The sequence below is a fragment of the Hibiscus syriacus genome, unplaced genomic scaffold (assembly GCF_006381635.1).
Source record: "Hibiscus syriacus cultivar Baekdansim isolate YM2019G1 unplaced genomic scaffold, ASM638163v2 tig00117005_pilon, whole genome shotgun sequence".
NCBI lineage: Eukaryota > Viridiplantae > Streptophyta > Magnoliopsida > Malvales > Malvaceae > Hibiscus > Hibiscus syriacus.
Genome location: NW_024063519.1, coordinates 2634619 through 2662103, shown reverse-complemented (window position 1 = coordinate 2662103; position 27485 = coordinate 2634619). Strand labels below are relative to the sequence as shown.

The 27485-nt window shown below is 35.7% G+C and overlaps 1 protein-coding gene and 1 pseudogene across 1 annotated transcript; both read left to right on the top strand.

The window, feature by feature from the left end:
- Nucleotides 1–9382: 9382 nt before the first annotated feature.
- Nucleotides 9383–14803, top strand: LOC120194976 (oxysterol-binding protein-related protein 1C-like). The gene is made up of 10 exons (XM_039197127.1): nucleotides 9383–10082; nucleotides 10180–10536; nucleotides 10830–10926; nucleotides 11356–11801; nucleotides 12065–12220; nucleotides 13097–13264; nucleotides 13405–13545; nucleotides 13667–13894; nucleotides 14056–14169; nucleotides 14584–14803. Exons 1-10 carry the CDS (start codon nucleotides 9585–9587, stop codon nucleotides 14746–14748), a joined length of 2370 nt encoding a protein of 789 aa, XP_039053058.1. The 5' UTR covers nucleotides 9383–9584; the 3' UTR covers nucleotides 14749–14803.
- An 8932-nt stretch (nucleotides 14804–23735) lies between these two features.
- On the top strand, nucleotides 23736–26398 carry LOC120195069 (annotated as a pseudogene).
- The last annotated feature ends 1087 nt before the right edge of the window (nucleotides 26399–27485 follow it).

The following is a 27485-nucleotide window of genomic DNA, read 5'->3' as shown; positions in this document are numbered from 1 at the left end:
CTTTCCTTAAGCTTATTTAATACCCAAAGAATCAAAACTAAGCTTAAAACTTAAGAATTAACCAACTGAAATTAAACTTACCTTTGCCTTGCTCTCCCACGTATGAAGAAGAAGAAAGGAGAAGAGAACTCTGGATGCTTCTCAAATTTCCCACGTTTATATTACCTTAAAAAGAAATATAAAAATCTTTCTGGTCAAATGACCATTTAACCCTTAATTTCCTTTAATAATTACTAATTAACCTTCATCATATACATCCAATAATCATTGAACTATTTCATTCTTATACTTTAGTCACCAAATTCTGAAACTTTACAATTTAGTCACTAACCCGGTATTGCGGATGTTACAAGGACATACATTGATACACCATTTTCTGTCACAACAAAGAGAGAGGCATCAACTTTAGACTCTTTAATATGCCAATTTTGTGGTGCCTGACGTGGCCATAGAGTGCCTTCTGCAGTTTACACACTAGTTTGGTGCCTTCAAAAGTATATTGCTCAAAACCGAGTGGTTGTTGCATGAACACATCTTCACTCAAATCACCATGAAGAAAGGTGTTGTTCATGTCGATCTGTCTCAGCGACCAACCTCCAGAAACAACAAGCGCAAGTATAATATTGAGCATGGAAAACCGCACAATCGGGCTGAAAGTTTCTTTGAAATCTTGCCCAGGGACCTACGAGTATCCCTTAGCAACCAAGCGAACCTTGTACAGTTGAATCGTCCCATCAGAATTATGTTTTATTTTGAATAGCCATTTACAGCCGACAGTTCCCTTGGGTAGCTTTGCAAGAGACCATGTATCATTATTCTGAAGAGCAATGAGCTGAGCATGAACAACTTCTTCCCATTCCTTGGATTTCATGGCTTCATCGATAGAAGCATGAAGAGACTCATCCAAAGAACTAACAAATACCTTGGGTTTAAATATCCCACATTTGCTTTTTGTAAGCATAGGATGTTGATTAACAGAAGTTACATTCTACTCAGTGGAAGTTTGCACATCAACAGTACTTGTATTTCCAGGCACTTCAGTGGGCAACTGCGATGATGGACACTCGGAAACATTAGCATCGGTTGCACTATCTTCCATAGCGGAATCAGTACCGCCTTATATGGTAGAACCATCATGTTCTTCATGAGCATGCGACGAGGTGCTAGGGTGAGTTGAGGAACCAGACACAACACCCGTTCTTATGAGCTCAGGAACGACCCGAAAAGGAGTTGACCACCATGTACGACTATTATGTGCACACTTAGGTTGTTGCATATCTGCAAAAGGAAACACATCCTCGTTAAACTTAACATGTCTCGAGATAAAAATAAGATCATCTGCACCAAGACACTGAAAACCTCGATGTTGTGAGCTATAACCCAAGAAAACATAGGTGTAGATCGAAACATCAACTTATGTTGTTGAAAAGGCCGTAAATGAGGAAAGCAACGACACCCAAAAACCCGTAGCTTCTTGTAGTTGGGATTTGTACCAATCAACTTTTCAAACGGCGAAACATTACCTAACACCTTGGTTGGAAGCCAATTTATTAAATGTGTAGCCGTAGTAACTGCATATGACCAGAACCGAAACGGAAGAGCAGCTTGAGCCAGCCACACAAGAGCTAACTCAACCAAATGACGATGTTTATATTCTACAACTCCATTTTTCTCGGAGGTATGAGGACATGTGACCCGATGGGAAATGCCTGCACGAGTCAACTCACGAGACAAACTCCTATATTCGCCTCCCCAATCGCTCTGAACTTACTTGATAGACAAGGAAAATTGGGTGGCAACCATGCTTTATAACAAATGAAAAGCGTCAAGGGCCTGAGACTTATCTTTTAGCATATATACCTAGGTATGATGTGTACACGCGTCAACAAATGATACATAGTAACGATAACCACAAGAAGAGATATGAGCAGTACCCTAAAGATCAGTAAAAACAAGTTAAAAAGGAACATCATACACAGTTGAAGAATTATCAAAGGGTAACTTGTGGCTTTTTCCCATGCAACAAGCAACACAAGTTGTATTCATACTATTGGAAATATTAACATCGATTAAATTACAAACAACTTTCAAGATATGAAAAGCAGAATGCCCTAACCTCCTATGCCAAAGGTCAAACATACTAGAACCAACATCACTATTGGCCTCAGCTTTATTACGAGAAGAAACCTTAGAATCCATAGCAAACATATAAAAGGTCATCACGTAGCTTCCCTCGAAGAATCACAGCACCGGTTACCTCGTCACGAACACAACATTCATCAGCATGAAACTCGAAGAATACATTGTTGTCCCTAGCAAGCTTTGAAACCGAAAGCAAATGTTTTGTTATTTTTATCACATGCAAGAGATCACTTAGCAATAAGGCTTGAGAAGAAGTGTGTAATACGGATTTACCAATCAAATTCACTCATAGTGACACATCATTACCTACTAGGAGGTTACCTGAACCAGTAAAGTCAGTAGGATGAAACACGTTGGAGGCATTTGTTGTTACGTGATGATTTTACTAGTAGAAAAAACCCCTTTAATGACGCGCATTGCGCGTCATCTATGGGTGCGGATGACACACATTTGCATGTCGTTGAAGCTACCGACATGAATTTAAGATGACGCGCAACTGTGGGTCATAAATTTATGACACGCATTTATGACGCGCATTTATGACTTACATTGCGCGTCATTGAAGCCCCCATCATAAATAAATATGACACACATTTGTATGTCATAAATTTATGACACGCATTTATGACTTATATTGCGTGTCATTGAAGCCCCCGTCATAAATAAAAATGACACACATTCATGTGTCGTGATTGTATTTCGTGAATTATATATATATTTATATATATTATAGATTGACAAATAATCAAACTAAATCACATTTAATGCCTCATAATACTAAATATATATCATATTATATATAAGCAATCCATTTGTATACAACATATTTCGCATTAAGTTATCAAAAATATTGTAATCATATGTCGATACAAAATATCACGGCATAATAAAGTTTGCCACATAAGATACCCATTCTTTGCGAATATCATCATCCGTGTATTCTTTGCGGTATCTCTTCTCCTGTTGCTATAAGTGGCTTTCTTGTAATAGCATCCATGTAGAGTAAACATCTTTCATTTTCTTCATGTAACCTCATCTGCATCAATACACACAAACAGTTACATAAACTTACACAAAAATTGTAGAGGGATAAACATTCAAATTCCATATATATGGAATAATGTGACAAATTTAACATTCTTTTTAGAATGATAAAACATGCACAATTCAAAATACATAGTAACAATCACTGTTAACTGAGAAATTGAAATACAATACCACAAACAGTTACATAAACTTACACAAAAATTGTAGAGGGATAAACATTCAAATTCCATATATATGGAATAATGTGACAAATTTAACATTCTTTTTAGAATGATAAAACATGCACAATTCAAAATACATAGTAACAATCACTGTTAACTGAGAAATTGAAATATGAAGAGGTACCACTACATGCTTCAAGCAATCTGGAACATCTGATTTTGCATGTATTTCATTCTTTCAGCTGCATAAAACTCGGATGTGCACTCCAGGAAAGGCTTCTCAAAACTTTCTGAGTAAATGCCCAAAGCAGTAAACATCTTTAAAATGAACAATTTTACATATGCATTCTTTGATAATCCAAAATCTCTTATCTGCAGAAACAAAACGCAGTAGCCATACTTCAAGTTAAGAGCCAACGAAAACCTTTCAGAGACATAAGTCGTCCTAGTTCCTAACATGATAACTTGATAAGTTACAACATATAGACTAATTTGGTACAATGCTATCCTGACATACCTATATATCTTAACATCATCAGTAATAATTTAGAAACACCCAACCAATACGTAAGTAGGAAAAAGCTAAAGGAAGCTTATGTTGGCAGATTAACGCGGAAGCGGACATACTGATCTCCATGATATAGTAGAAAACCATGCTTTGGCAATCCTGCATGAACTCACAAAGAAAGCGCATTTGTAGCAGGAATGGCACAATAAAATATGTTCAAGTAACATAAAGAAATAGAGAGAGGTGGTACAGTAGGGGAATGATTACTGATTAGACATACCTTTGCCTCTTAGAACAAGAAGTTCTCCATGCTGGCATCCTTTTGGTATATGAGAACGCCATAATTTCAAAGCACAAAATGGTTTTTGCCGAATACAATGATACATGTAGATTGTTAAAAGTTAATAAATAAAAAATGAATCTCTATATGGTGGACCAAAAAGAAAAGGTCAGATTATCTTATATCAAATGACAAATTCAAGTAAGGTTTTACACATTAATAGGCCCAACTCTTGACAAGACTGAGGCTCATGTCCAATGACATTCAAAGATTTAGTACTTACATTTGCATAACTAGACAACCTCCTCTAATAAAGAAAGATTTACACTTTTTTTCTTTTTTCTTTTCTTTTTTTCCTTTCAGTAACTCTCACCAAAGTACAATGCACAAATAAATAAAAGAGTTGCATAAAACCAAGAGAATTACTTTCACTTGAACCTTCCCTGACAATGTAGGCACCTTAACTTCACCACCAAGAATTGCCTGTAAGAGATCCAAACATTCATTACAAATAGAAATATTTGGATTCTGTTAGCTAATCTATAAGATTATTTGGCAACGAAAAGCTATATTCAAAAGGAAGTAGGCTTGGACACTCAGAAATCAACGAAGATATCTCCACTGAAAGGGATAATATACAGTAAAAGCCAAAGAAATGACCAGGGTGAGACAAATAGCATCATGAAACAAAGAACAAATAGAAGTGAAGAGAAAATAAGATTCCAGCATCAAATGTTTTGAATGTAGGTGAAATATCAGATCTGGTCCAACTATATGGAACATAGTCAAGTGCAGTAATTATTTTGCATGGCCCAGATTCTTACCTGAGTAAGGCTAATATTAGAATTGACATAAACATCTGCACCATCTCTAGCAAAGACAGGATCATCTGTAACCTAGATTATAAAAGCAAAGTTCAGAAGCAAGGATGATATATAACTCGACCATCAAATAGTAATTAGTTATTTACCTCTTTGCTACCCAATTTGGCAACCTCAAATCAAGTTTCAAAAATGATCATATTCTAGTTTCATGAAAAGGTATTATGTATCCCAGCTCAAAGAAAAAGTAGAGCAACAAAACTGATAAGCAGAAATTTTCAAAACCAGAAATGAATCTACAGTTGCACATAACCTACTTTCAGTAATGCGCTTCTTAAAGATACAAGGAAATAGAAGGAACTACATATTTATCCTAATAAACCAAGTTACCAGGTTGATTTCCATGTCGCTTAATATTACTAGCTTATGGTATACGTATTGTATCTCCAGAATCCACACCTAATCATTTTATAGAAAAATACAAAAGAGTGAATAAAACTAATGCTGCAATCTTAAGCTATATATTCTTTGTGACAGTCAAGTAGCCACATATGCAGACAAAGGTTACATCCTAGAACTAGTTTGATATTTCATGCATCCATGCAAAATGCAGAAACTAAAAGTAATATTTTCATAAAGATGGGTAAATTACCTAAAATTGTATTACTAACGAAGCATTGCAATAAAAATTAGGAAAAGGAAACGGGAAAATAAAAAAAAATTGAAAAAGATAGAGAAATAACACTCTAAGATCTGAAAAACCAACCATAGGAGGGGAGAGAAAAAAAAAAGAGCTACGAATTTGATCTCAAGGCTATATGATAAACCATATGAGGAATTCCTGTGAAACTCTTTCTTTATATGAACTGCTAAGAATCAAAGCTACGTATCAAATCTTCTGAACTTGAAAAAGTTTTTTGTCAAAGAAAAGCAACTAATATCTACCTGCAGGTATTGTAACTTTAACTTCCTTAACACCTTCAACAACCTCGGATCCTTGGTATGATATACAGTATTCCTGAATCATATATGTAAAACCATGTTAATTGTTAATATGATATACAAGTAAAAGAAAATTGTGGTTTTGTTGAAAATGAAACCAGACCTTGATTATTCGTTCCAATCCGTTACAAGTGTTGCATGTTGATGTAAAAGGAGGAATTGTAACCTTGTTAAGAGTTAAAGAGTCAATAAAGTATAATAAATAAAAGGTAACATGTATTATCTTCAAAAAGTGAACCCGTTTGGGAGGATTTATAAACTCACAGTCCTTTTGCCTCTGCAAATTGGACAAACTTTAACTTTGGCATTTGGTGGATAGCCACACACATCTGTATTAAGAAATAAACAAGGCATGAGAAAACTACATATATAAAAACATGAGGAAGAAATCCTTCACAAAAATGGAAAGATTAGAGAAATACATTTAACATAATGCTATAAAATATTAGCAGCAAGAATACAGAACAATTTTGGACAAACATAAATTAAGAAGTAGAAGGGCATTAACACATGTAATTTACTATATTTGTGCTTGTAAGATTCTTGAATGTGTCATAATTCAAGCAATCTTTTTACTCTACTTACCACAAGAATCACAAGGAACAAATGCATCAAAACATAGATCCTTTGTGCATCCTTTAGCAGCTTCAGAAAAAGAGAGCAAGAGCTCGTCTAAAAAATTCCAGACAGAACATATTATAACTTAAAGAAGTAAAGCATGAAACTAATAGAAAATTCAAGAGAGAAAATGTGTGACCTGAATATCTGGTGAAGTCTGATCAATTCTCATTTCTTCCATTGAAACGAATGGTGCCAGAAGATTACAAATCACATAAGCTAAGGTACAAAGGGAAGCAACAAAGAGACAAACTTCAGATAAAAGTTACAAATCACAGAAGCTAAAACATGCTGAGGAGAAGAGCATAAAAGCACCTGTCTAGATCTTCCTCCATCTAGTTTCTATCGTTTGAATGCTTAATTTTCTAGAGCAACAAAGGGAATCGGGAAATGATGAAAATAATGGGGGGGGGGAATTAAAATATGACTTTTACAAATGACACACAATTAAAAGTGTACTCCGTGTTTTTACAAATTTTTTGGATTATACTATTAAATATGACACACATTATTGTAAGTCATAAATCGTTCATATTTTAAGAAACGTGACATTTTTTTATGACAACCTATTTTGCAAGTCATAAATTAGCGTGTGTCATCGTTCGTGTGTCATTAAAGGTATATTTTCTTGTAGTGTTTGCCCCTGAATCAACAACCCAATGTTCACCCGAAGTCACATGTGCTTGTGGTTGACTAGAAGAAGACGCACCAGTCTTAGTACTGCAACAAGAACACTCTGAAGAGTCAAAGCTAGCTCAATTAGCAGTACCATATTCATCCCAAGATTGTGTCAAACCAGAAGATGCATTGACACCAGGAAACTCACGGTAAAACCAATATCAACATCGATCAACAGAGTGATCGTTCTTACCACACAATTGACACTGAAGTCGAGTACGACCACAACCTCGTCCTCCAGATCGACCACCACGACTTAACCAGTCGAGCCATCCATCGATCTTTCTTGAACAATATGAGCACTCATCGAAAGATTATCAAGTTGAGAGTCAAACCCAACAATCCGTGTTTCATTGTCAACAAGCATAGAATAAACCCGATCCAGCAAAAGAGTTTCACGCGTAGTAGTAATCACTGCCATGAACGGTTGATACTCCCGCGGTAAACCTTTGAGAATACTCACAATATGTTCAACCTGAGAAACTGGACTTCTGCAAGAAGCAAGAGCGTCACATATTTCTTTAACACGAGTGAGATAAACCCGCACAAAATCATCGCCTTTCTTCATTGATTGAAGTTTATAATGTAAATTCATAACCGTGGTTGTTGATCGATTTGAAAAAAAAAACTTCAAAACCGTATTCCAAACAGCAACAACTGACTCAGCACCAACGAACTGTGGTAACAGCGGAGCACTGATCGTGGATAGAAGCCAGGACGTGAGAGCACTATATTGTGCAACAAAATCTTCATAAGCTTCATTAATAACCGTTTCATCAACAATCGTCTCCGGCGGAACTGACATGGAACCTTTTAGTAACCGTTCAAGGCGATGGCTGCGAACAATAAGAATAATTTGCTGCTTCCAAAAGAGGAAGTTCATCTCATCAAGCACCACATTTACACGCTTGTTAAACATTCGGGCTTGCGAGGAGGAAGAATCATCAAATAGAGTCATCACAGCTAGCAAAAAAACTCCAGGACCAAAAGCGAAAGCTACCATGTTGAATAATGCAGAAAGAATGAAGAAAATATAAGAAAGAATGAAGAAAGTATATTCTTTATTCAGCTAAGAATTATTGCTTCAAGTACAGCCTTTGACATGCTTTTATAGAACTCAATGACAACGTATTCAGCTACTCATAATAGCCTAACAACCTAGTTGTTAAGAAGTTGTTAAGAATTCAAGGCTAACAAACTAGACTAACAGACTAACTTCTAGAACACCCTTATGCATGAACCTTCACGTGTACAATAACATATATCATCTTTCAACATTGGTTAATTTTAAAGTTTTAGTTGCTATTAGGGGTTTTCTGTTACATATTATTTTGCACGAGTTCCTTTTTGTTGATTTCCTTAAGCTATTTTAACTCGGTTAAGGAAGTAGAAATTTAGGGTCTACACATATTGATTCCATAGTTGGTGTCAATTAAGGATGTCATGATTTATGGATGAACTTTGTTAGCTAATGAGATTATGCGAGTGCTTCAGATGTAAATTTATGTTGGAAATTTTGAGGGTTTTTCAGGTACAATTCAGACGAATGGTATACTGCCAAGGCGAATGGTATACTGCCAAGGCGAATGGTTGTTCCCCAGCGTGCTGCTTCTAGAAATATGGGTGTCAATTCTGATACTAACAAGTCTCAGGATTGTGTTTCGTTGAGTGATAGTCAGTCAGTCAAGGAGAAAATTAATGCTGGGGAGCCTCAAGAAGATGCATTTATTACTGTGCCTTCCATCACTGGAACTACCACCAAAATCTTTGATGAAAATTTCAACCCATTTGACGTGGATCATGATCAACAAAAGGAGAATAATCTGACCCCTTTGCAGGATTTACAGTCTATAAATGTTGATGGTCAGAAAAAGGTTCCTTTTTTTTAACTGGACACAGTGCAGTTTCCCAGAGTAATGTATTTTTCAGTGCTCTTTAAATTGCTAATTTATGTTTTTGTGGTTTCTGAGTGGGGTTACCGCCCGAAGTTCCCGCCAACGGCTAGCCCTGTCCTCAACAACGGCCATCCTTTTTTAGTCAATTATTTTTGTAACCGTCTCCATCCACAAACTGAACTAACATCAACATATATAGGAAGAAAAGAAAAACCAAATTTCCAATCCTACAAAACCAAACACAACCACGATGTTGTTAACTTTAACCGCAACGCCACCGTGCTCCGTCGCCCCTTCAGCTTTTAACGACACCGGAGTCCCCCAATTGCTTTATTTTTTTTAATAATTGACAATTATTCACGCGCATTCTTTTTTTTTCTTGTTTGGAACCACCGTACCTGGGCAAGCAACATTCACCGCGACGTCATCATCATGAATATTCCTCTGAAGAAACCTTTCTCCTCCTCTTCCGGGTCTACATTCCGGTCCAAATCGTCCCGATCCTTGGACCAAAGGCACTGCCCGTGCAATCAAAGCGACCGGCCTCGCTATCATCGTAGCAATAGCGCGAATCATAATCAGATGAGCCAGAGAAACTGGACGCATTTGGGGAACGAATCGACGACTCTCGCTATTTCGCCTCTAGTGGATGTGAAGCTAAACAACATTGTAGGGAACGGGATATCTGGAGTGGTTTACAAATGGGTGAATTATGGGAAAGGTTGGAAACCGAGATGGTTCGTTTTGCAAGACGGAGTGTTATCGTACTATAAACTCCACGGACCTGATAAGATCATTGTCAGCCAAGAAACGGAAAAGGGGTGCAAAGTTATCGGCGAAAAGTCTCTAAGTATTATCACCCGCCGTCGCAAACCCACTTCTCGGCATTCCCCAGGCCGTCGCAAACCCTTCGGTGAAGTCCACCTAAAGGTCAACTCAGATAAAAAAAACGACTAACCGAACATGAATTAATGAAAATAGAAGCAGATTTGAATTGATTTTTGATTTCTTGAACTTGTTTTCTCAGGTTTCCTCGATCCATGAAACCAAATCAGATGATAAGAGGTTCTCAATTTACACTGGAACGAAAATGCTTCATTTACGAGCCGAGACGCGGGACGATCGGGTTGCGTGGATGGAAGCTCTTCAAGCGGTTAAGGATTTATTTCCTAGGATACCTAATAGCGAGCTCATGGCTCAGGTGAACAATACGGTGGTTTCCACGGAGAAGTTGAGACAACGGTTGATGCAAGAAGGGGTTAGAGAATTGGCTATCCAAGATAGCGAGCAGATTATGCGGACGGAATTCTCAGCATTGCAGAAGCAGCTGCTGTTGCTTACGCAGAAACAGTGTCTTCTCATCGAAACCTTGCGTCAATTAGAGGTAAAGTAAATTAACAAATTTGCGGCTTTCGGTGGCATTCAATTTTAAAACTGAATTTATTGTTTCAGAAACAATTACATCAGTTAGTCATGTTCTTTCTTACCTATATTCTTTTGCTTAGAAATTACGGAATTCTGAAAAGGGTGTATTTTGGCTTTTGTTAAACTGTTGAAACGAATCATAACTTATTTTCAGCCTGTAACTGCTGGTATCACTATAGACTAATAACTGAAATTTTACTTCTTTTCGCAATCTTCGGCTAAGAAATTGCTTTTCGCACTTCCTTTTTGTAGACTGAAAAGGTTGATTTGGAAAATACAGTGATCATTGAGAGCCAAAGCAAGTTGAATCTTGGGGCTTCCTCTATGACAAAGCAAGAGAAGTCTAGCGGTAAGATATTAGGCAGTAAAACTATATCTTACAACTGCTGATTCTGTAAGCCAATTTATGCTGGACCCATCATTATATGCCTAGATATGTGGTTGATGCTTATAATCAGTGTTCACAGTTTGTTATTAGATATGAAGTTTATTTTCTGTTCTCTCGTCAGTGTGCCGGAGTATTACGATTACCTGTACTTATTTGTAGACAACTTAAACACTTGTTAAGCAGAGAAAGTAAAGGACCCCTGTTTTTTTACATTATGTGACCACTAGATCACGTATGGCTAATGCTCATCTCTTTTATTCCTTATTATGTGTTCCATTTAATAAGTTTAATAGGTGTTTATAGTGACGATTACTTGATTATATAAATTGCTCTGTTCATAGCACCACCAATGATATCATTTTTCTCTTTTTCCTAATTCTTACTCAGAAGGATATACAACTGACTCAGATGATGATAATGAAAGAACTGATGCTGCAGAAGAAGAAACTGATGAAGATGACTATCATTTCTTTGATACTTACGAGTTTATATCATCAAGTTCATTCAAAGAGAATGGCTCTGATTTTCGTACACCAATTCTCTCTTCAGATGATGAATGCCTTAATACTCTTGGTTCTGAAGATGACATCGATCCTGCAATCAAATCGGTTGGAAGTAACTTTCCTTGCATTCAACGACGAAAGAAGTTGCCCGACCCAGTTGAAAAGGAGAAGGGTGTAAGTCTTTGGTCAATAATTAAGGGTAATATTGGGAAAGACCTTGCAAAAGTTTGTCTTCCTGTTTACTTCAATGAGCCTCTATCTTCCCTTCAAAAGTGTTTTGAAGATTTGGAATATTCATATCTACTCGACCGTGCAAATGAATGGGGGAAAATGGTGAGTCACAGAGTTTCGTACTCCTTTGTTTGAGGAAAAAGAAAATTGATTGCAATACAAAATTTTCTTACTGTAATGTTTCACAATCATGCACTTCCTTGAATTATTTATGCATCTTTCTTTGATCTAATTCCCAGCCTCTTTTCTCTCTGTTACATATCTATCCTTTGTATGGTTATACCAGTCCACTCTCTTCATGAACAACAATCTGAATCTTCGGCAAGATTCTCCTCACACATAATTTTTCCCTCTAAAACATGCAGGGGAATAGCCTCATGAGAATTCTTAATGTGGCTGCATTTGCTGTGTCTGGATATTCTTCAACTGAAGGAAGAATAAGCAAACCTTTTAATCCCTTATTAGGGGAAACATATGAGGCTGACTATCCTGATAAAGGCGTACGCTTCTTCTCAGAGAAGGTTTGTCTATATTCAAGATGTGGTATATCCATGCCTATCTTTGTTTTCCTGCTTTTACACAAAATTGCCTTCAAACTTCATCGTGCATTAACCTCACTTCTAAAATCAACCTTGTGACAGGCAATGTGTCCGTTCACCTCCTCAACAAAGAGTCATTTTAACAATAAACTTCGATATGCACAAAACTTGAAACCTTTTTTTCATGTGTAATTTTCAGACATAGGAACATTGCACTTAGTTTTGACTTTTTATGTACTAGGCGACATTGATCTGAAATTAAACCTATTTTTATATCCCTGATGTCAAAATGCTATACTGCGAGAGCTTTGCAAATTTAGTACATTATTGATACTTTGGTGAGCAGAAAGGCAGAATGAGGATTTCCACTCTCTCTCTCTCTTTGGTTTCCTCTCTTAGTTTCTTCTGCTGCTGCTTCCTTTTTACATTGGTCTAAATTTTCATAGAAAAGTCAGCTAAGTTGAAAACCTAGAAATTATATTTCTAGGGTGCCTAACTATAAATGAAGCTAGTAGCTTTCTATCATTAGGTGAAATCAACCTCGCCATTGTCAAATTACTTGGGGAAGGGAAATAGGTTACAAGAGTGTTGCAGAAGAAGCTGAACATTGAATAGACAATCTTAAACTACATATGCATGAGATCTTAATTCTTGGCAATAGTAGTGGCTCTCCTTTGGTTGTTGAGGCATCAATACCTCCTGTACTGTCTGGGGTACTGGCAAAAGAGCCGCATAGTGCTTATTATATATTTTGTGCATATATCGCCATGAACCATAGCCATCTTTTATTTTGTTTCTTTGTTTATGTTCTAATTCCATCTATTAATTTGCTGATAATTATTCCATATTTGGTGTCAGGTCAGTCATCATCCTACTGTTGTAGCATGTCATTGTCAGGGCACAGGATGGAAATTTTGGGGTGATAGCAATTTGAAGAGCAAATTTTGGGGTCGCTCAATTACACTTGATCCTGTTGGTGTTTTGACCTTGGAGTTTGAAGATGGAGAAGTGTTCCAGTGGAGTAAGGTATAACCCCAAAAGTTGACACACACATATTCCGACATGTACATGTACGTAGACATATATTTGTAGCATACAATTGAAAATGTTGGTGCATGCATGTAGATATATTTGATTTCCAATTGAAAACGGACTTCTTTTCCCAGGTTACAACATCAATATACAATCTCATACTTGGAAAATTGTACTGTGATCACAGTGGTACTATGCACGTAATAGGGAATCTTGAATATTCTTGTAAGCTGAAATTCAAGGAGCAATCTATTGTTGACAGAAATCCTCACCAGGTTATATTTCATTTTCCTCGAAAACATTTTATACTACAATTATACCAAGTACATATTTTTATAGTGTTATGATATTTTCTATTATCTTTGTTTTTTTACTATAAAATCAATTGCACTTCAGGTCAATGGTACAGTTCAAGATAGGAATGGAAAGACGGTGGCTACGGTATTTGGAAAATGGAATGAAAGCATGCATTATGTGAATGGAGATTGTTCCAAGGGAAAAGGGCAGGGGTCTCTATCGGAAGCCAATCTACTTTGGAAACGGAGCAAGCCTCCTAAAAATCCGACCAGATATAACTTAACACGTTTTGCCATCACATTGAATGAGCTCACCCCTGGTCTCAAGGTGATTAATATAATAGTTTTGATCGAATGTACAAATTTGGCATCATTCTAATGTTTTTCCATTATGTATATATCATAAGGATATGGAACAACTTTTAACCATTGCGCTGTGTCTGCATACCCTATAACTGGGATGCTCTTTGATCCCCTTTCTGTATGCAGGAAAAGCTACCTCCTACGGATTCGAGGCTGAGACCCGATCAAAGGTATCTGGAAAATGGGGAGTATGAAATGGCAAATTCAGAGAAGTTGCGGTTGGAACAGCGGCAACGACAGGTAAGTTTTACAGTTTGTTTCATCTTTATTGTCAATTCTGTGTGTCTGTGGTGCACATTGGCAAGCCATGGATTTAAGTATCACCATGAACTGTTCTCTTTGTTAGGGAATTTAGGAAACTATGATTGCTAAAATTGCTTTTTTCTAGGTTCCAATTTTTAGACCTATGTTTGCCTTGATGAAACAGTGGTCAATAGTTAATACCCAAAGCTCCATCATATCCAATATGTATTGTTTAGGATCCTCACTATGAAGCATGTGATCAGTTGAGTTACACTGCAGGAAAAACATGGTGTAATCAGTAAAAAAGAAAGAAAGAAAGAAAAAAATCCCCTAGTGAAATGTTGAGTTATTTTCCCTGTAGCCTTGAAGGGGCAAGTATAGGTTGATAGTTGTAAATGATGGTGTGAACAGGCTCGAAAGATGCAAGAGAGGGGGTGGAAGCCAAGGTGGTTTGCAAAGGATAAAAACAGTGATCCTTACCGTTATATTGGTGGATATTGGGAGGCTAGAGATCAGGGGAAATGGGATTCATGCCCTGATATTTTTGGCCAAATACCGGGTGATCACCTTCACTGACCCCCCCCCCCAACCCAAAAAACAACCCCCACCATCATCCATTACAAAACGTTTCATAGTAATATACTACTCTACTATTACTACTACTAACCGAACATACAAACGGATGCAGTGTTCCCATTGTAATTTGTCCCCACAAACAAACTATAGCAACAGAAATTAATTGATCCATAATACGAGAAGATATAGAAGGTTTTGTGACCATCCATTGGCTTGGCTTATCAATGACCTTGATTTAATCTCTCTTATTTTATTATCAATATAATTATTTAGAATTATTCCTTCATTTTTTCCCAAATAATTTTGCTTTGACTTTCAATCGAAAGCAAATACTGCTATAATCAAATTAGTATCGTTTTTATGCATTATTAATTGATTATAATGGATGTTTTTAAAAACTAATTAAAAAGCATGCCATGTGGCGTTCGCATGAAATTTGGTAATATCAAAACCCCCAACATAAAATTATTAAAAAACTAAAATATATTAAGGTTATCTACTTTTTCGTTTTTATTTTATTTTATAACATTTGTATTTCGTTTGGTCCATAAAAATCTATAATGTCGTATGTGGTTCAAAACATATCTAAAAACTATTATTGAGTAAAATAATTGTCCACTATCATTGTATTTTGAAAGAATAATTTTTATTGTATCATTTCAACGCTTAATGATTGAAATCTTCATGTCTTCCAGCATTATTCTCCTAACAATCATCTAATTGAAGATTATACTTTAAAATGATAATTGAATTTTAAAAGCCAACAATATTTGCGGAAGCAACATCCATATACAGTGGTTGAATGCATGTCATTCTATTTGTATTTACGATATTTTATGAGATTATATTTAATGTATTATCTATGCATAAATCTCATACACTATTGATTAATCATAATATATTATATTATTAATGAATAAAATAAAAATTATTAGAGACCTTATTATTAAATACCCAAAAAAATCTTGAATAAAATTAAAATTTAATTAAATTTTCATCTTCCTCAGTGTATCTACATAACTTATAGGACTTGTTTATTTAGGTCTTTTAAAATCCTAAAAAAAACCAAAACAGTTTTTTTTTTACTTTTTATCACTATTAATGTTGATATTAATAAAAGGGTATATTAATCTCATTGAAAATATTTCATAGATTCCTGGTTTATTCTCCAACTTAACAATAAATAGGGATGGGATGAGGGACCGACTAGGTAATAACTTTTATGAAAATTTTAAATTTTTATATATTTTAAATATTTTATTTATAATTTTTATTGATAAGTTGGTTTTATTTGTTTAAAATTTTACAAGTTCGTCATTTAAAATTTTATACATCCATTCTTTTAACATAAAATCATATGTTCGTCTCTCACCGTATACACAAACACAAGATTGAGACTTGTGAAGTATGGTTCAATCACTAGTGCGCAAGAGACAGCCACTGAGAAGAAGCAAACAATTGCAAAGTAGTTTAATGGCAATAATGCCGATTTATACAAATATTACAATTTCTTTTTCTGGAAAATCAGAGCAAGTAGAAATTCCAGTACACATATCAAGAGTTTCATATTCTAAACACAAATCCAACTGAGATGAAAATGAAAAGGCAGCAGAAATCGTTGAAGGCTCTCTAGCTAGTTCTGAAATGCCCTCATAACCCGACTTCGTCGAGGAAGCTGGCTGACTGAGCTGCAGGCTCAGCCTCATGCTGTTGCTGCTTTTAAAAAACCCTAATATCAATATTCATAAACAACAAAATAAAGTATTGCTATAAGGTCGTACACTACGAAGAGCAAAATTTATATTATTATTTATTTAAATTTTTTTAATAATTTTTTTGGTATATGTTTCTACAACAATGATGTAAACATTCGAATTAACCAGTCACTTAGCATAATTCGACACATTATCACTTTCATTGCAATGTCCTGTCACAAACATGAAATATTTCCTGGCCTCTTACATTGAATGTCTTTAACAACAAAAGAAACTACACATTATTACAAGATAAAAAAAATAAAAATGGGAAATATTCAAAGGGGAAATAGTTTTATTCTTAAGAAAATGATCATCGAATTGATAGTGGACCACCAGGGGCTTGTCTTAACCACTCGATCGTTTTCTCATTTATTTTATTATATATATATATATATATATATTTATTGTGATCGTAAAACCACTGCCTAATTATATATCTGAAATATTTATTTATTTATTTTATATTATATTTATTTATAGGTATTTGGGGTTTAAGTTCTGTTAGGTCCTCTTCACGCATGTTCGATGCACAGCAGACACCCCAGCTATTGCCGTGCTCCAATTGCTTGTCATTTTCCTTTCATTTTTCTTACTATTTTTTCTAAGAAAAAAATCAACTCCCCTAGATTTTAATGATCTTAGTTTTAGAGATTATTGGTTTGTTTGTTTGTTGTTTTTCCCCCTAATGTGGAGGAGGCATAAGTCATTACATCAAGAAGAGACTATTCGGTCATGAGGAGGGCCGTAAAGATAAAGTAAGAAAAAATTATGAAGATAAGCCGGTGCAGAGTCATAAATATATAAATAATCTGTCGAAGAAGAAGTGGCTTTGACGAATCTGTCGACTGTTTCGTTGGCTTCATGTCGGATTAAAACAATATCAACCAACCAAGCTTTGTTAATAAGAGCATTGATGAGTGAAAAGAATAATACAGAGGATAAGAGTAGAAATAACTAAATAACTCAAAATCAATTATATCATATAATTAAAAAATTTAATTTATCTTAAAATAACGTATCTAAATGTATTAATACGATAAAATAATTGAATCTTAAATTTTTTATGCTCATGATTTTTTAAAAAGTGTGCACCCTTTTTTTAATGTAGAAGTTGTAAGTTCATAACCCAACGTCACATAAAACAAATAGCAAACAATTAAAGCGGGAGTACCACTAACCAGTTGGTCTAGTGTGATGAGATATTAGGTCCCTTAAGTAAGGTCAGGGGTTTGAATTCTGGCGTTTGCAAATGGAGCAAACTGGGTTGGGAGGGTCGCCCTCGCCTCTGCAGTACCTGATCTGGATTAGTCGGTCAATAGATCGAATATCAATGATTAATTAAAAAAATGGAACTTAAATTATGGAGCATATTTTAATATAGGGTAAACTATATCATTCCTCACTGAATTTTATTCTCTCTCCTATTTTACTCACCGTATTTTTACTTTTTTCAATTTACTCATTGAACTCTTAAATTGTTTCTATTATGGTCACTATGAATTAATTTATTATTATTTTAGTATGATGTGGCATTCATTATTATTATTTTCATATTAAAAATTAATAAAATTGCCGTATCATACCAAAATAATAATAAAATAATTCAGAGTGATCAAAGTATGATCAATTTGAAAGTTTAGTAAGTAAATTGAAAAAATAAAAAATACAGTGAGTGAAATAGGATAGAAAATAAAATTCAGTGAAGAATGGTGTATTTTACCCTTTAATATATAAGTTAATAAACGAAGGATAGGATGATTGAGATTGTAATTTATAGAAGCTATGATATGAAAAGAATATTTTTCATACAAATATTTTTAAAAATGATATTTTTAAGATTTATAAATATTTTAAATAGAATATGATGTGAATTACGTTATAAAAAGATATGTATTAATATAAAAACAGATAGTTTTCACCTGATTGCTTTTATACCTAAGATTCTGCATGATAACTTGGATATTCGACGTGTCATGCAGAACAAATACCAGTAATATAGAATTTAAAGCTGGCGAATTTAATCATGGTACGTATAAGATAAGTTTGTTTGGTATGCCATATCATATGTTGGATGTCAACGGTGAACGGTTCTATTATATTTACACTCACTTTAACTTTTTTTCAATAATTGAATAACAATCCATTCAGTTTATTTTAATTTTCAATTTCGTCATAAGATTATAATGATTAATTTTTGTTATTGTTATTAAATATATTAATTGTGATTGTAGTATGTTCGAAGCTCGAATAAAATACTTCTTAATCGATTGAATCTATGTTTTTTTATATAAAATAACTGAAATAGCATGGAATTGTTAGGGAATCAGAATATGAACTCCGAAAAGTTTAAAGGGAACAAAGATATGGAATATGAATTTCATGCTTGAAAAGCCGAAATAAAATGTGGGCTGTTCTTTGTCGGAATGGTTCAAAGTTACAGCCATTAAATTCAACGATTCTGTTTTAACTTTCTTAAGTCATTCATAATTTTTTCAGAAAAAAAAACAAATAAAAATTAGGACAGCCTAATCTGCTGTTTAAAATCAAACACTTGGTTAGACGTGTTCGGTTCTTTGCAGTCGTCCTGTATTAAAAAATGTTGTTATATTACAGACCTGAGGTGGTACTAAAAGCGTGGGAGCTTAAGAACAAGACACGGTTTTGTACCGTTGAACGGGGAAGATACCTAGCGCGTTCGAAAAATTATTAGATAGATTCGATATATTATGTCATTCGTGATTTAATTAATAACTTATTTTTTATATGTATGAAAGAGGTGAAGATTCACTTAAAAGACAACGAGACATATGAATATTATTGATTGAAAGAACAAATGATATGATTAGTCAATTCATCTAATAATTTTTTAGTATGTTGGACTTTTCCTTAAACCACGTGGTAAATTTGGCCAAATAGACAAGTAAAACGCCTAGTCATGTGGGCCACACAAGTGCCAGCTCATGCGGTAGGTCCAACTGTGAAAGTGACTTTTTGGATTGATAATAAAGTACTAGTAATATGGTTGGCCTAAGAAAGGATTATTTCTTATGAGCAAATATAACTTTTAATATTTAATTTAGTATTTATATGTATAGTAGTGCAATTGTTAGGTTTTTAGTTATTTATTTGAATTGATTGATTTAATATAATATATTTATGTGTGTATTTTTTTAAATTTACTCATTTTATTTACTTAAAAGTTGTATGTAAAAGAGTAGTAGAGTAAATATTCACTCCTTGATTATCAAATAGATTCATTAAGTATACATTATATTATAAGATTTTTGTAATACGAAAGATAATTTACCTTAGTTGATAGTCTATGTTAGTTTATTGCCCATAAAATTATGTAGATCACTCCTTTCGAATTATTTCTAATCATAAAGGTAGAAACAATGTATGATGAAATTTCTATGGGACCAGCGAGAAAATCTTTAGTGATATGATACTATGATTCAACAGCTTTATAATCCAAAATGGTTTTATTTAAATATACTAGTATTAAGTAGAAAGTTGTTAAAGAATTTAGGATAAGCCCGATGTAAGGGTTCTTAGATTTGTGCTTTTGGGATTAGGGTTCGTTGCTTTCGTCCCTAAATTTGTTAATTGATTGATCTGATGTTCTCTTATAGTTTGGTGAGATCGATCCTTTCTCTACTAGTTATGATTTTTATTCTTGTTTTCATTTGATTGCTATTTCGTGCTTGAGATTTGGTTGAACTATGAAATTAGTTTCAAAGTATTGAGATACTTTGTGGATTTCTTGTCTGTTACTGGAGTTAGTTTCCGATAATTAAAATTGCATGCAAGTTGTTTGTGTAAAAGCCTTAGTGAACATGTATTTTACTCGCTTGAAATAATACATTATGAGGGAGAGTGGTTCAGGTATGCCGTCAGAATTTGTTTCGTTGTTTGTGGATTATCTTTCAAATAATATTCACTGTAAAGGTTTATGGCAGATAGTGGGTCGCTATGGTGAGGTTCTGAGTGTGTATATTCCAAAGAAGAGGAGTCGAGTAGGCACTAGGTTTGGTTTCGTAAAAGTTTGCAGTGCGATAAAACTGAAAGAGTTAGGGAACGGTTGAACGGACTTATGGTGTATGGTAGTCGCATCTCAGTGAATTTCGCCAAGTATGTTTTGAAGGCCCCAAAGGATAAATGTGTTCTAGTAAGATGTCATGGAATTCAAAAATTGTGAGTCCAACCTTAATTGGAAATACACGCAGTAAGGAGATTGGCCAAGTGGGAGCATCCAGATAGAAAGTGTTGGGTCATGTTGATGAGGATGAAGTAAGAAATTTAAGGAGGTGTTTGGTGGGAGTTATGGCTAGTGTATATAGTGTTAGGAGTATTGTTGATAGATTACAAAACTGGGGCTTAGGGGAAATTAAAGTTCAAAGATTTCGTGGGAACTCTTTTCTGCTTACCATTGAGGATGAAGAGTTGTTTATCATGCTTCAGGACCTACAGTGGTCCTACTTGAAGGAGATTTTCGTTGATATTATGCCTTGGATAGAGTCTTTATGCCAAAACGAAAGAGTTGTATGGTTAGAGATAGTTGGATTACCATTGCAGTGCTGGAACGTAACCACTTTGAAAAGACTAGTTGGCTTATGGGGTAGATTTGAGGCTTTTGGTGAAAACTTAAACCATTAGATAGATTGTGAAAACGTTAATATATTGATTTCTACTTCGATGGAAGCTCGGATTGATGAAGTTGTAGATGTAGTGGTGGAAAATAAGAAGTTTGCGGTCCGAGCACTTGAAATTGGGATGGTGGATCATTCGTCAGTTAATTCGACCAAATCTGAAATTCTTAAGAAAAAGGAGTTTCCTCAAGGGATGTAGGTGATGTTGAAGGCTCTTCAGAAACTGGGTTTCCTCAAGGGATGGGCTTATCAGTTGAAGCTTCATTGGATCTAAATAGTTATAGTCAGGTGGCATCAGGCGGGAAGTGTGATGGAATCAAGTTGGGTTCTGTTAACTCAAGTGAAAAAGATCTGTCCATTAGAAAATATAAGAAGAAAAAGAAATTCATTCTCTATTGGATATTCAGGACAAGGTCCTATCGAAAGCTGAGAGAAAAAGAAGAGATCGAGCGTTGAAGAGATTCAATTTGATGAAGTTAGATTTAATATCCTCTGAATTATCAGGTAGATCTCTTTCAGATTCATATTTGAAGAAAAGGTGGGCTGCTGCTTTTGTTGAAGGGGAGAGTAAACTGTCATTAGGTAAGAAACTTGGTTTTAAGTTTGTTGGTTCTGAAAGTGATGTTCTCAAGGATTTAGCGTCTCCAGAATTGTGTTGATTTTGGTACGTGACTGTCAGGGGTTGTGGAGGTCTAAGGTTTGTCAAACTAGTTGGGTTTGCATGCATGTAATACTGCCTATTTTACACTTTTCTAAGGCGTAATACAGGTATTTCTTTATTCCTAGGTTTTTAAACTTTAATTTTTTTTCTATTCTTGTCTCTGTTTGAGGTCCGTATTCTTTCTACTCGTGGAGTGTCTTGCTCTTTCTGTTATATGCATAAGGTTTTAAGTGAGGCATAGTCTGGAAGCTCATGCCAAAGAAATTCAACTCTAGACTGCAAGCTCACTCAAGAGCTTTCCCTTGCCATCGGAATGGCTAAACGGTTGCAGTTGCTAGATCTTAGTGATAATGGGTTATCACTTCAAGCTTCAAAAGTTTTATATAATACTTGGTCATCAGGTTCAAGGGCTGGCTCATCTTGGCGACACTTTGATGATCGGATAGTCCATTTTTCTGTGGAAAGAAACAAGTGTTGCAGACACAAACCCTGCTGCAGAAAGGATTGAATTTCTCTAACTATTCTGTGTTGCTGCTGTGTTCTTTTTCCTAGGTTTGCTGAGACAGAAGGCTGTTGTTCTTCATTTATTTCCCTGTGGTGTTGGTGCTTATGTATGCTTTCTTTTTAGTTTCCATCATATCTACTTGGGTTGTCTGTGTTGTTTCTTTATGATCTGGTGTGGGGATTGTTGTAGGAATAGGGTTTGGATTGAATTATGTAAGATTGGTATGGTTATTAGATCATTACCACCTCAATGTACACTTTTTTCCCTCCATTTAGGACTAGGGAGGTTTATTAACGAGGTCCTTGAGGTGGTATACTTTGTTATTCATTATAATACAAAGTACCCTCTTTCAAAAAAAAATTATGTAGAGTAAATAAATGTCATGATCATGAGAGATTCATTAATCGGAGAAGACGGAAGAATTAGGGAAATTGGAAATAGGGTTAGGGATTTCAATTAAAGGGAGGGGTGTTTCCAGCAGTGAAGGAAGTCATGCCAACAACACCAACAACACCTGCAAGGGAATCTAACTGTTAGGACAACTGTATTGCCAGCTGGTAAATGGGTTGTTACAATGTAAATATATAAGCAATGTACTAGGTAAGGCTTATGGTATGATTGGAATGAATGAAAACTCAGTCTTCTTGAAATCCCTTTCTCCTCTCCTTTAATCTCCCTTCCTCTATTTCCTTCGATTGTTCTTCTTCTTTCGTAGGGTCATAACAATTGGTATACAGAGCCACAACTCCTGGCAAAGCAATGGCTGCATACTCTGTTTTTTCTGTGATTCAACAACAGATTGAAGACTTATCAAAGTTAGTGAAGCAAGATCAGTACTTGGAGACAAAGATTGCAATGAATAAGGATCGTTTGGAGCACATTTTACAGTTGTTGACTGGTAAAGAGTGTGAGCAAAAACATGATGATTATCAGGTGTTTGATAAATTGCCAACATCAAAGATTCAAATTACTGCTTCTTCTCGTGGATCTGGAAAACATTCTCAGCTCATACCATCAACTCCAAGATGGGATGTTGTAAATGGTGCTGGTGTCATTTTAAGTGTATGTGATGAAGAGGTTGCACACTATGAGACTGCTACTTTAACGGCTGCTGCAGTCCTGCTCTTCTAGTTCCTCCTCCAACAACAGCCTTGGATGAGCATCCAGTTGCTGGGTTACCAGCTCTTGAACCATATGCACGTTTGTTTCATTGGTATTATTATATTGCAATTCTACGTGCCACACAAAGACTTCTTCTTGGACTTTTAGAAGCACCACCATGGTGGGCTACGGATGCAATTGATGCTATCGTGCAGTTTCTGGAACTCCTTCAGGCTGCTGAAGATTATACAACTGGTATAAGACTTCCTTGAAATTGGATGCTTTTGTATTTTTTGTGGGCAATTGGGACTGCAATGTCTATAAGAGCGGGTATTGTTGTTGTTACTGCTGCAGCTTTATTTTTTCGCATACTTTCACAGCCTGCATTGTTTTTTCCTCCAATAAGACAAGTTGACGGAGTAGAAGTTCAACATGATCCTTTTGGTGGTTCTATATCGTGCTTTAGAAAGCAGATTGAGGTTCATGCGGCTGAAGCAACTATATATACTCTATTAACAGAAGCTTTTACCGTCCCAAAGCTTGTTTTAGCAGGGCAGTTGCCTGCCCAACAAAATGCTACTATTAATCATGATCCAAGCATGAGGAACATACAAGAGCTGAAGTCGTGGCCTGAGTTCCACAATGTTGTTACTGCCGGTTTAAGACTGGCCCCACTTCAGGGAAAAGTGTCTAGAACATGGATAATATATAACAAGCCCGAGGAACCTAATGCAGTTCATGCTGGACTTCTCCTTGCTCTTGGATTACACGAATTTCTGCGTGTTTTACGGATTACGGACATATACCAATACTTTTCACAGGAACATGAAAGCACAACTGCAGGTTTAATATTGGGTCTGACAACTTCTTATAGAGGGACTATGCAACCTTCAATTGCAAAGTGTCTTTATGTGCATATACCTGCTCACCATCCATCTTCCTATCCAGAGTTAGAGTTACCAACACTGCTGCAGACTGCAGCACTAATATCACTCGGGCTTCTTTTTGAAGGATCAACACACCCTCAAACAATGCAAAGATTACTAAGTGAAATAGGCAGAAGAAGTGGAGGCGACAATGTCCTTGAAAGGGAGGGTTATGTTGTTTCTGCAGGCTTTTCATTGGGTCTTGTTGCATTAGGCCGAGGAGAAGACATATTGGGATTCATGCATACACTGGTTGATTGGCTATTTCATTATATTGGTGGAAAGGAAATTCAAAATGAAAGGTTCTCCCTGCTTTCTACATCAATGGATGAACATAACCGGGGTACTGGGCAGATGATGGATGGGACCTCTGTCAATGTTGATGTCACTGCACCTGGGGCTATGATAGCTCTTGCTTTAATGTTTTTGAAGAGTGAATCAGAGGTGATTGTCTCTAGGCTCACAATCCCCCAAACACATTTCGATTTGCAATACGTAAGACATGATTTTATAATGTTTCGTGTCATTGCTCGGAATTTGATCATGTGGGGCAGGATTCATCCCACTAAAGACTGGATTCAGTCCCAGATTCCTGAAATTGTAGAAAATGGTGTCAATAGCCTTGGAGATGATATTATGGATATTGATGAAATGGATGCAAAAACTACTGTACATGCATATGTCAATATAGTAGCGGGGCATGTATTTCTCTTGGGTTGAGATTTGCTGGCACAAAGGATGAAAATGCACAGGAGTTGCTTTATGAATATGTTGTCTACTTCCTGAATGAGATCAAGCTTGTTTCCACTACAAATAGGAATACCTTTCCCAAGGGTTTATCTCAGTATGTTGACCGAAGCACATTGGAGATGTGCCTTTATCTTATTGTTCTATCATTGTCTGTGGTTATGGATGGTTCTGGACATTTACAGACCTTCCGGCTTCTAAGGCTTCTCCGCAACCGAAGCTCTGTAGACGGTTATGCCAACTATGGTATCCAGATGGTGGTGAGCTTAGCAATTGGTTTCTTGTTTCTTGGTGGAGGAACGAGGATATTTTCTACCAGCAACAGTTCCATTGCAGCATTGCTTACCACTCTCTATCCACAGTTGCCTACAGGACCCAATGACAACCGTTGCCACCTTCAGGCATTCCGACATTTGTATGTCCTTGCAATGGATGCTCGTTGGCTTCAAACTATTGATATCGACACTAGCCTCCCCTTTTATGCTCCTCTTGAAGTCACAATCAGGGAAATTGAGCATTATTCTGAAACAAGTTTTTGTGAGATTACTCCTTGCATTCTGCCCGAGTGTTCTATTTTGAAGACAATTTGTGTTTGTAGCCCTCGATATTGGCCTCAAGTGATTGAGCTTGTTCCTGAAAATGAGCCTTGGTGGAGTTTGGGTGACATGAATGACCCATTTCACTCCGGTATTCTCCATGTCAAACGAAATGTTGAATCGTGTTCATATGTGGATGATCCCCTAGGGTGTCAGTCACTGCTTTCACGAGTAATGCACAAGGTCTTTAATTCGACAAGTCTAAGAGCAGTCAATGATGGACCTACTGCTGTTACTGTTGATCAACTTGTCATCCATTTCTCTTCTGATCCAAGTTTAATTGTTTTTGTACAACTCTTCTGTGACCTTTCTTGGAATAGCAAATCTGATGTTGACTTCCAGGTGTTTTGCTTACAAGTATTATTTGAGTGTATAAGAAAGGATAGACCAGCTCTTCTGCAGGTCTATTTATCCTTGTACACCACCATTGGCACATTGGCAGAGCAAGTCTCCAGTAGTGATATTCTTGTTGGCGACTCATTATCTCTCTCTAGTTTAAAGTTTGCACTGTCCTATAATGAGGTTGTCTTGACTGGAAGGTTGACTACTTCAAATGGCAGCATTGTTCAGTCTGTGTTTCTAGGATCATTTCAAGGGAAGGGGAATGTCATAACTATATGGGAAGTTAACAAAGAAAGCAGCAAGAATCAGTTACTTAAACAACAACTTTTGAATCTGAAAAATTTCCGAAGACTCAAGCAATGTTGAAATTTTTTGCTAAAATAAAATTGACAGACAGGGGTATAAAGGCAGAGGACAAAATTTACCTGAAGTTTTGATATTACCATCAAACCTCACTTGCTCTTCAAAAAGGATTAAGGCTAGCAGCAAGGGTCTATGGTACTATATTGTTTTACAACATGGGGTAAACTATATTGAGCTTAAGGCACAATTATTAGGATTTGATCCTTGGGGACAAGGATCCTTTCATGGAAGGGGTATTGTCATGATCATGAGAGATTCATTAATCGGAGAAGACAGAGGAGAATTAGGGAAATTGGAAATAGGGTTAGAGATTTCAATTAAGGGGAGGGGTGTTGCCAGCAGTGAAGGAAGTTATGCCAACAGCACCAACAACACCTGCAAGGGAATCTAACTGTTAGGACAGTGTATTGCCAGCTGGTAAATGGGTTGTTACAATGTAAATATATAAGCAATGTACTAGGTAAGGCTTATGGTATGATTGGAATGAATGAAAACTCAGTCTTCTTGAAATCCCTTTCTCCTCTCCTTTAATCTCCCTTCCTCTATTTCCTTCGATTGTTCTTCTTTCGTAGGGTCATAACAATAAATGTTAAGGTTATTATGCCATCTAGAGTGAAAATTAGAGATAGTTTATCTTATGCTTAAGGGTCATCTTTGTCCCTGTAGTAAATTAAATTTATCGTTTTCGCCCTTATCGTATTTTCGCAACAATTTAGACTTCTAAGTTGTTTAATTGCATCATTATATACTCTTCCCCTAACTTACAACCCGAAATTATAAACCCTGAGTTAGTGTTTAGATATAATAGGTTATGGTTTAGGGTTTTAAGTTAGGGGTATAGTTATAGAATGATTTAATTGAGCAACTTCGAAGCTAAATTGATGCGGGCGAAAGTAATAAATTGGATCTACTACAGAGGTAAAAATTTACCTTTTGCCTTTATCTATCTATCCAAGTAAAATGACTATTGAATTTAGATATAGATATAGATGTGCTTGATCGAGTTAGACAACGCATTAGACTAAACTCAAATAAATTAATCATAAATATATTTATAGATTAAATTCACTTATGATTTTAAAAATGTATT